Raw genomic sequence first — 11251 nt, 5'->3', positions numbered from 1 at the left:
TTTTTTCTTTTAGTTTTGACATACATTTTAAAGATTTTAAAATTTAGAGAATTAGTCCTATGAATACATGTAAAAATATTCACTATAATAAGAATCCAAGAAATAATATTCTAAATAATTTGTATGCTTGCTCAAATAAGAATAAAGAAACCAAGTTCATGCATAACCAACTTTGTAGAAACACAACTACATCAAGCTGTGTAATCAACTATATCCAAATAATTAGGTTTAACTTATAATTGCTAATTGTATTTGCACTTGGAATTAGAGAATACAGCACTTGAAGCTTTGTACTTAAAATGTACAACATATAATCATCTTAGATCCAAATTATCCTGCTCCCTGAAATAAAATTGAAATTATTTGGTTCTATGTTTTTCAAGATAAAAATTGTAATATCATTCAAAAATTAGTGTCTTCCAAGAATATGTATTTTCATATTAACTTCCTGTATTGAATTATTTTATTTTATCCTATTTGAACATAGGCCAAAGATATAATAAAATGAATTTTTACTATTAATTGATGTCACGTTTTATTGAACTAATTCCAGAAGCACGTACAGATATATCTAGAACACAGTCCATCAATGTACTTTGCCCACATTAATAAAGTTAGTAAAGAAAATGTGTTTGCTTTTGTTTGGATAAGAGATCGTGCCTTTTTATTTTTCCTATGATCATATTATAGAAATTAATCCAGGCTTAAGTTGCTAAATATTGCAATTCTTAAAAAAGATGACTGATTTTCTGTCATTATATTAAGAGTTGACAGTCTTTCCCCTAAGTTTTTCTCATATTTATATTCGTCTCATGACTGCTTCATCAGTAAAATAACTCTGAACTGTCTTGTACCATGACCTTGTTTTTGTTTTATTTTTATTTTTTGCCAATTTTCTTCATTTTCTCATACTACAAAGAAGTCCAAATGGAGGGTACAGCAAAACACCACAGGAAGCATCATATACCCGTACTAAATTCCTATTTTTCAAGATGAATTAATGTTACCCCCAATACCACCGGATGATTCCAGGAGAATATTTTATAGATGCTTCAAACTTAATGTGATAAAAAACAGACTTACCATCTCCTCTCCCAAGTCTCCTTTCCTTGTTTTCCCCTTTTAGGTAAATGTCCCGTTGATTAGTTGCCCAGACTAGAAACATAGAGGTCATTCTCATCTTCTCTCTTTATCACTCCCTGCCCTCATGTACTTACTAAATCCTACTATCTGTATTTCCTAAATCTTCTTAGAATTCTCTACCTCAACATCATTCCATCAAAACATTGAAAATGCCATCTCTTTTCAACTTGACTAATTCAAAAATAGATTTTTTTAATTGAAATGTAAGTGATTATATGTATTTGTGAGGTACAGAGATGAATATCAATCAATTCCTGTGTACAATGTGTGATGATCAAATCAGGACTGTGCTATTCCTTTGCTTAAAATAATGACAACAAAATGAGCAAAAAAAATAAAATAAAATAAAATAAATAAGACAACTAACATCATGTCACAATCTTTAACAGTGCACGTTATGGAGTTGACTGCCCAGGTTCAAAAGCCAGATCTATTCCTATGTGCTATGTAACTGTGGGCAGATTACTTCAACTCACTGTATCTACATTTTCTCATATTAAAAAAGTGGAATTAATAATAATTTCTTTTTCATAGAATATAGTGAAGAATAAATGGGACATAGCATGTAGCATTTGCATTGTTGGGAGTTTTAAGCTCCTACTATGTGTGCTCTATGAGGCACTTTACATATTTTGTGAATCATGACAACAGTCCTGTGAAGCATGTGTTATGATCAACTTATAAATACATCAATTCAGGCTTTTAGAAGTCAAGTAACTTGCTGAAAATTACACAACAGGGCCAAGATTTCAATCTAGAATGTTCTGACACCAAAAGATGATAGTAACCACGATAATCCAGGCTGCTGAACTATGTCCTTTTCTCTGTTCCTAGGAAAGGAGTGGATGGATATATGCCCATCTTTGAGATACTCAATAGTTGTCTGGAAAGCAGGGTTGCATCACACCAATATCACTGATACAGCTATAACCATGATGCAGATTCCAGTTCAGGGGAGCAAGAAGAGGTGAAATAGCTAGTAAAAAGCTGTCCTATGCTAGACTTTTATAAACTCTCACTCATCATTCCCCATCTTCCTTGTTTCTGATACTCAGTTATAATGTAAGCACTCTGTTAGGAAAGTACTTGCAATTTCCTGACAAACTGTCTCCCTCAGCCAGACTCACATTTACATGTATTGCTCCCTTTGGCTCTTTCATCAGCTGAAGCATTTCTACTTATCCTTCATGTTAATTTTATGATAATGTCACTTTCTTCAAAACGCTTCTCTGTCTTTTCCAGGCAGCTCTAAGCCCTTCCTCTCAACTGCCTCTCAATATTGTTTTCTTGCCTCTCTCTGCACTTCTTACACTAGACTAATGCACTGCTCACATGTTAGTATCCCCCACTCACTCTACTCTAAGCCCATGGAGAGAGTCAAAGTTTTATCTACAATCTTGTCCCCTCCACTTAACATAGCCCCTGGTATACAGAAGTCTGATGAATGATTGTTCAAATAAGTAAATATATGTTTAAAATATTGAAACATATAGTTGAAATTGGATATAAACACAATTCACATTAGCTTTCTTATAAAATTTTTGAAATAATGAAAGAAATCATGGCTATTTACCTGAAAATCATTGTTAAATCTATTTATTCAACAGCAAATATTTAAAAGCTACCTAATGAAATTTGACCTTAGGCAGGATTACCTAACATTGGAGTTGCCTTGTCTAAATAAGGGATATAATAACATCTTCATTCATTCATTTCATGAATATTTATTAAGATACTTTCTGGAGCCAGACAATATTCTAGGTGCTAGTGATAAAATGGTATGCAGCTGTGCGGTCCATCTACTCAGATGTGTGCTTGATCCAGTGGATGATACAGCCAAGAGAAGCCATTTATAGTATGACGAACATTCTCATGGAGAGGGTCATGGAAGTTACTGTGGTGCTGTGGGATGTGTTGTGGGAGACCAATTCCAGATTTGAGAGCAGCTCTTTCTTTATGATATCTAAGCTAGATGGTTATGCAAGCATGTGTACATGAAAACACACACATGCACGTATATGCACCTAGTGGCTAGGAGAAATGGGGCCAAAATGAGAGCATTCTAGGTGAACAGAATAGAATTTTCAGCAACTGAAAGAAGTTTAATGGCTCAATTTGAAAGAAATTACTGGGAGATTTAGACTCAAATGTTGTTGGTGAGATACAAGGACTATATCATGTCATGTCAGACCTTATAAGTCTTCTTAAAAAGTTTTGATGTTACCATTAGAGCAGTGAGAAGCTACTAAGAGGAGAATGGATCAGAACTGCATTTTTAAAAAATTACTCTCACTGCAATGTGCAGACTGAATTAGTGGGATGCAGAACAGAAATAGAAAAACAAGTTAGGAGGCTTTTAGTTATAATCCAGGTGACAGATGATGGTGATTTTGTCCTAAGATATGGTAGAGAATGAAAGAAATAAACATATTTGAGAGACCATAGAGATATAAAATTGACAACCATTAGAGCTTGACTGCAGAGCCAAAGAAAGAAAAAAGTCAAGGAAGGTATTTGTGTTTCTGTCTTAGGCTGCTGGTGGACAGAAGAGACAGTCACTAGAAGAAGGAGGCATGATGGGGTGATAACCTGTTTTCTTAGGGACTCACAGAACTGTTTTGAAGATTAAGTGAAATAATTTATGTAACAGAACTACCACAATGCATAAAGCATCCCAGCTAATTTTTGTAGTCATTTATATTCCCTTCTCTTTTCTGAAGTTGTGCCAATAATTTAATAGCAAAACTGAGTATAGAATCCCAGGATTCTGTTTACCAGTCCAGAGTTCTTTGTTAATGGACTGCTGATCTATAAACAAAGATGAAACACAGGGATTTTAAAGCAAATATTCACAACTTATCCTGGAATTGCTTACAAGCTGACAGCTATCCAACTTATTTTTAGTTTATGTTTAAAATGAATCATATGTTCCAAAATGACTGACAGAAACAAAGCTTTGTTTCTGAAGCCAATTCTATTGCATCATTTTTGGACATCACTCAGATCTATAACAGAACTTCAGGGTGTTTAAAAGCATTCATCCATGACAACAACAAATGCTAATTATCATAAAAAATAAATAGCTCCTGTTAACATCATTTAAAAAATTTCTTCTACTCCAGCACTATATTTCATCCATCACTCCATCTGTTTTGGGGGTAGGAACAAAGACTGGATGAAAGTATAATTATCATGTATTAAACTGGACAACACAACAAAAAAGAAATGAATGTAAATGGGAGGAATAACATACATAAAAAAATCTGGAAGTAAAAGGAATCATGTAAATAAAGTGGCACATGTGTGTTCTGCATTTAACAGCACACATAAGTCTATAACAGAGTCAATAATGCTTATCTTGTTGGGTATGAGGTAAGTTTTTTTCCTATTTGAGTTCATAGTCCTAGCTATGATCAGATTTCCTCCCGCATAACCAAATAGTCATCTTTCTCATTTGGGAAGTGTGTAAATTCCCTTTGTTAAATTCTTTCATTAAGATTCTACCTTGAGACTTGGTCTTGTTGGGTATGAGGTAAGTTTTTTTCCTATTTGAGTTCATAGTCCTAGCTATGATCAGACTTCCTCCCACATAACCAAATAGTCATCTTTCTCATTTGGGAAGTGTGTAAATTCCCTTTGTTAAATTCTTTCATTAAGATTCTACCTTGAGACTTGAAAACACAAACAAAAAGACAGTAAGTCTACATTTACGTAATTATGAATACATTTCAAAGGACTCTCACCTAAAAACACAAACAAAAAGACAGTAAGTCTACATTTACGTAATTATGAATACATTTCAAAGGACTCTCACCTATCTTAGAGTCAGTCCTAACATACAAAATAACCAAGAACAACCAAGTTATCAAAAGTCTTTAAAATAAAAGAGGAAAGTGGCCAGTTACAAATACAATTAGCTCATTACAAATAATATTAAAAACATGAATAATCACATTTCTCTAAACAGGGATTAGAAGCTCAATAGGGCCAGAACTTTTTTTCCTTTTCTGGCATACAATCATACCTCTAACTGTCCCTGGCCAGTAGCAGGTGATTAATCAATATTTGTTGAATTAAATGTTGCATAAAATGGAACATCAATAAGCTTTTTCCTCAGATGATTTTAAGACATACTTATTCTATGAATAATTCTGTGATGACTCTAACTTAGCATTAATACTTAAATAATCAAAGACCTTTGAAGTTTCCAAGTATCTATGTCACCCTCAAAGCAATGCGAATGTCAGTTTCCTTTAAATAGTAACATAAACTATTTTAATAAATTTAATCTGAGATCAGGACTCCCTTTAAAGTCATTAAAGTCAATTAAATAATTATATATGTCTTCATATAAATTTGCCTATGTGATATAAATATTTAGAATTTAATTTAAAACAGAGATAGACCAATTATATATGAAGCTTTACTTTCCCAAGTTGTGATATGACCTGATAAAAAGTCCATTTATCTCTTTTTTTAATCACCCAAGAACCACATGTATGAAATAAAAATGCCACAGATGCACACACATGCACAAGCACACAGCATAGTGAAAAAAGGTAATATATCTATAAGCCATTTGAATATTTGCTAATTTTCTCCCTCTTATGAGGAGTTTTAAAATAATAATAAATAAATACAAAACATCTCCTGTACAACATTTAAATATGTGTGTGTATACATAAAGTCGTGGGTTGCTTAATGGTGAAGATATATTCTGAGAAATTCATCATTAGGTAATTTTGTCATTTTGCAAACATCATAAAATTTACTTACACGAACCTAGATTCTGTAGACTACTACACATTTAGGCTATATGGTATAGTCTATTGCTCCCAGGCTACATACTTGTACAGCATGCTATGTACTAAATACTGTAGGCAATTATAATACAATGGTAAGTATTTGTATATCTGAAATATTTAAACAGAGAAAAAGTACAATAAAAATACAGTCTTGTAATATTTTTTAGACTGTGATTATATATACAGTCCATTGTTGACCAAAAAGTCTTTATGCTATGCATGACTGTACGTCTATATCATGTGTGTATATGTGTACATATGAGAATATACGATGCTTGGGCAGCACACACCTTAGTTATATCAGAAGGGAATGAAAAAGTAAATAATCCATAAATTTCCAATGCATGAGTATCCATACTTATATATTTCTTTATAGGACCATACATAAACATAACCAATTTGTGACTGAGGATGCCCTGGATCATCACATTATACAATCCCAGAGAAACCATTCACGTAGAACTTGCCATTCAAAATTTGGCACATGGAATTTTATCAATGACAAAAAAGTAATGATTTGAGAATAAAACATATGAAATACATTTAATAGGTCTAATTTGAGCTAAAAGATACATCATAGATACCTAGGCTATTTTGAATAACCTAAGTAATTTTATTTATGTATTTCTAAGTTAAAATTATTTACAACTATTGCACACTTTAAAATAAACAAAATTTGCCATTAATTTACATTTAGACTCACTCTTTATCTCAATGAAACATTTTAAAAATTATTTTCATTGTTTTTTTTAACCCTGTAACTCCCTGTTCCCTGTTCCTGTGGAAGAGTTTTTATCTGTTAATTTACAGATGATCACTTTTGTTGGCAAATGGATAAATTTCTGCACAGAGTTCTATATACTGAATGCATGAACAATGTGTGCTACTGGTATACTTTGAGAGAATTTAAATTCAAGTGAATTTCAATTTCAATGTAAATATGAAGGTATAGTGAAATGTCCTAAGACAAAAATTTATATTCTAATTTAAAGAGCACTATTTAGATTGTTGATAAACATTTTAAAGTGAAATCAATTATCACTCTGTAGTAAGCAAACTAGTATGCAGTTCCTTCACCAATACAACTGCCAACACAAATTAAAGCTATTTTTACTGTTTACTTCCTTGTATTTCTCTGAGACTTGTTTTAATTGATAGTATAACCATTCATATACAAAAATAACATGCATTAAAACCAGAAATCACAGACTACCTCAAGAAAGCAAATGCTCATTCAGATATTCTTTTAACACACCAAAATAAATAACATTTAGTATTTTTATTCTCTAAGTTCCCAAATGTTGTCTGCACAAAAGCAGTCCCCAAAACTTAAGAATTTCAATGGATATTATTTTGTTTCACATTTGAGGAAAAAAACTTTTTAAACTTTAACAAGCTTTACAGACATACAGTTTATTACTTTTCATATTCATTCTTTGCACATAAACAGCTAAATAAAATATCAAGGCAAAATTCTGAATTTCTTGGCAAGTTTAATGAGCAGCCAAACACAAGGCTTTATTTTGGGAAACTACTTTAGCAGAAACCACCTAGAAGAAAAATTCTTTGGATAAATATTTCAATATTATCTTTTATGCTATCTCTATCCTTCAAACCATTTGTAGTTCAAGCTAGCTGATTCTTGACAGAAAAAATGCATATTTTACAATACAGAGAAAAAGTATGTGATTTAGCTATTTTCTGTTTGGATGTGTGAAATTAGGATTTGTGTTTGATTCCAAATGTCTTTCCACATCCCTTAACTTAATTTTAAAAACAACAGAGTAAAACAAAGAAACATAAAACAAAACAAAGAAGAATACATTAAGAATCTAGAATGCACTCCAGAAAATTATCTGCACTTAAAGTGTAGCACTAAAGGGTGCTGATTTTTCTTACCAGTGCTGTCATCATATACAACTGTGACTGTTTTCCACTTGAAAAACTGCACCAGGTCTAAAATGGCACGGCTGAGTGAGGAGAAGTCTGGGTAGAGACTGACATAGAAGGAATCTTTGTTGTCTGACACCTGGTGCTTCCAGCGGGTCTGTATGTGAGGAACACCCAGAGCATTGCAGATGGACTGTACTGCATTTGCTGAAGAGCTGTGTGAAGGCCCGAAGATGGCAGCCACACCAAGAGACAGCTGATCACAGGCTGAAGAGGAGACAGAAGTCTGTCAATAACCACAGGAGAGATACCAGTATGCCAAGAGATACCATAATAATATAGTATTGTAAACCTGAAGATATCATCCTGAAGAAGGATTTATTTTTCTTTAATAAAACATCTGCATTGCAGTAGTTTTACATTTTGTCTGAAACTGAATATTTTCAGTTTATTACAAGATAATTAATTTACCCAGATGCCTGCATCTCAATGTTCAAATAATTCTATAAATGATGTCAGGAGAGAGAAAGAGGGAAGGAGAAAGAGGAGGAATATTTCGAATTTAATCAGAGGAATGTTCTTGGAAATTCACTGGCCATCCTTTACAAGGTCAAATTCTTAATCAGAAACCATTTGGTCCCCCACTCCACCCAATTAGCTATGGCCATAAACAGATAAATATTTGTACATATCTGATAATATACGTCAAGTTATGCAAACAATCACCATACAAAATGGGCTATGGCTCTTTGGGGATGATTTCACATGAATTAATCTCATTGAGTAGAAAGAACACCAAAATCATTAGATAAGTGCTCAATCTGGCTTTTGGATGCTGTAAGTTATTTACATTGTTCTAAACTATTTTTTGTAAAATTTGTATTTACTAACAGAAAATTTCATTCACATCAATAATATCCGCAGTAATTAAGATAGGCAAAGACAGTCTAGAGGGTATTCGGATTAAAACAGATAGACAGTATCAGGACTTATACTTTTAATAGGTAAACACTGAAGCAAATAGTGAGTTTGGACCTATAAAACGAATAATGATTGGAAACATAAAAATTATTTTTCAGTATTTGAAGACCTGGCCTGTGAGAGGAGCTTGTTTCATTTGACTTGCAAAGAGAGAATGAGGATAAATAGTTAGAAGCTTCTCAAGAATTTTGACCCTATTTAAATTTTTTAAAAGTCTAAAAAGTAGAAAATGTCCAAAATTGGAATAGTCTGCCCCAAAAGGCTGTGGTATGCCTATTACTACAAATATTTAAACAGGACAGAGGAGGATTGTTATTGGAATTTAGGCACAAAATAGTTATCAGACTCAATTCCTCCAAAATGGATAGTTTATAATTCTATTGTGTGAAATATTTTTTGATATTTTCCTTCAGAGTTTTCTGCATAAAATATAATGTGATGTATGGATTCTTAAGCATAGAGGTATTTAACAGTTAAGTTAGTTTTAGTTGAAAAAAATACTTGTTTAAGCTTTCTTCAAAAATTCAATATGATCAAATAAATTGTTTTTGAATATATAGATTCTTATTTTTTAAATAATGATTAGAATTATGGATCAGTGGAAAGGCTGGAGACTGGAAATTTTCACTGAACATGGGATTTTAATTCATATACATAGAGAATAAAAGATCTTCCTTCACCATTTTTTTGACAAATCACAAACCCAGAAAAGCTAGTAACATTATATTAAGTTATTTAGAATGTCCCTAAGTGTATTTCAAATAAGAATTAGTGTTTTCAGTTATCAGAAAAGTCATTTAAAAATGATGTATAGTTTAAATAATTCAAACTTTAGTACACCAAAATATTCTTGAATTGAGCAAAACAGTTCAAAAGAAAAAAAAATTAGAGAAAACATCAAAATTTAACATCTAATTGTCTACTATTTTCTTGCCTTAGAAAAATAATTTCTAAAAGTTTTAACAATGTCCAAATTCATCTAAATGATTGTATAATTAATCCTTAGCATCATTATCCATATATACATTTATTGGGCACCAAGAAGGTTAAGAAACTGTATCGAATCTCTCCCTTACATTTTCCTTTTACTTATTGCTGTGCCCTCTAAGCAGTAAAAGCTCAACAAACCAGAGCTTCACAAGATAAGATCCAAACCATGACATTCACCTTTTCAACATTTCACAGAGAAAGTTGCTTGTATGCTTATCTGAGCTTTTCCTAGCTTCAGACCAAAATCAACTGATGGATTTAACTCCCAATGGGTTTTTAATGTGCAACAAAGCTTGTAAATTCCTTACAATGCTCTGAAAACCAGATGACTTTATCACCTCATAATTTTGCTAAGACATTCCAGGGATAGTACCCTCTTTGTTGTCAAAACATTCTAACCTGTTTTTTTCATTGTTTCTTTGAAGTCAGCATTAAGAAACCTGTTAATATTTTATCGATACTGCACTCATATTCCATATTCTTTGGTCAAAATGCTTTCATTAGAGGCAAAGCTGCTTCTTCCTAATGGAGACAATCATGAACTATGCCACTAATCAAATGCACTTGTCTTGCAGTTAATGACTTGTTTTGCAATTATGATGACAAATGTAGTATTTCACAGTAACCTTTAACCTTTTTTCAGCCTTCAAAACCTTTCATCACCTTGACATGGTTCTGAAATGTGGAAACTTATTTGTATTCATAAAGATATGAATTCAAAGGGCATGCAGAATATGGCTTTGATAAACACTAGTTAGCTGCTGGGGGAAAAGAAGGATACTTTCATCTGTACCTTGTCAGCTACAATTAATATTAATGAGCTTAGAAGAAATCTGCACCAACTTAGAATTATAAATAACTATGTACATTTCTATCAAAGTAAGGTAGCTAGTAAAACCATATTAACATTATGGAAAGGCAAACATTGTTTAAAAGTATGACGATAAAAAACCTGATTTGGAAGCCCATTACTTTGAGAAAATCTTTATTATAAAATTTAAATCCTATTACATGAATGCTAACTATGCAACAGAAAAGGTCAACTATTATAAGGTAACGTACATAAGACTATGAAAACACCTCTCGAACACATTTATTACTAATACTACTACTTGGTTAAAATAATGCTTTGATAATAGTTTTCTATATTCCTTTCCTCCATATATAAATACTAAATTCATATTCCACACTTATTTTCCGATTCTTGATTTTAAACAGGTTTACAACATAATAAAGAAATAAATTCATAAAGTATTCTAATTATTCATATAATCCAATTTCTATATCATTAGTCATTTGTTTTCAGTTATAAAAAGAAATATCAAGTAGTTAAAAAAATGATCATTGAGTATACACAAACTAATGATTGCTCAAAATTTTCCAGTAAAGGGCCGGCCCGGTGGCGCACTGCTACAGTGCGCCACTTGGGAGCGCGGCGGCAC

At 32.2% G+C, this 11251-nt stretch overlaps 1 protein-coding gene across 1 annotated transcript in view; it reads right to left on the bottom strand.

The window, feature by feature from the left end:
* Positions 1–11251, bottom strand: part of LOC103599821 (glutamate receptor ionotropic, kainate 2) — a gene marked incomplete at its 3' end in the record, with an annotated part of 290918 nt that overhangs the window by 47694 nt on the left and 231973 nt on the right. Inside the window, exon 3 of the mRNA XM_008583991.1 lies at positions 7848–8105. Within this exon, the coding sequence (XP_008582213.1) occupies positions 7848–8105 (258 nt within the window). The remainder of the gene's footprint in view (positions 1–7847; positions 8106–11251) is intronic.

The sequence above is a fragment of the Galeopterus variegatus genome, unplaced genomic scaffold, assembly GCF_000696425.1.
Source record: "Galeopterus variegatus unplaced genomic scaffold, G_variegatus-3.0.2 Scaffold3118, whole genome shotgun sequence".
Taxonomy (NCBI): domain Eukaryota; kingdom Metazoa; phylum Chordata; class Mammalia; order Dermoptera; family Cynocephalidae; genus Galeopterus; species Galeopterus variegatus.
This window is presented reverse-complemented; position numbering and strand designations above follow the sequence as displayed.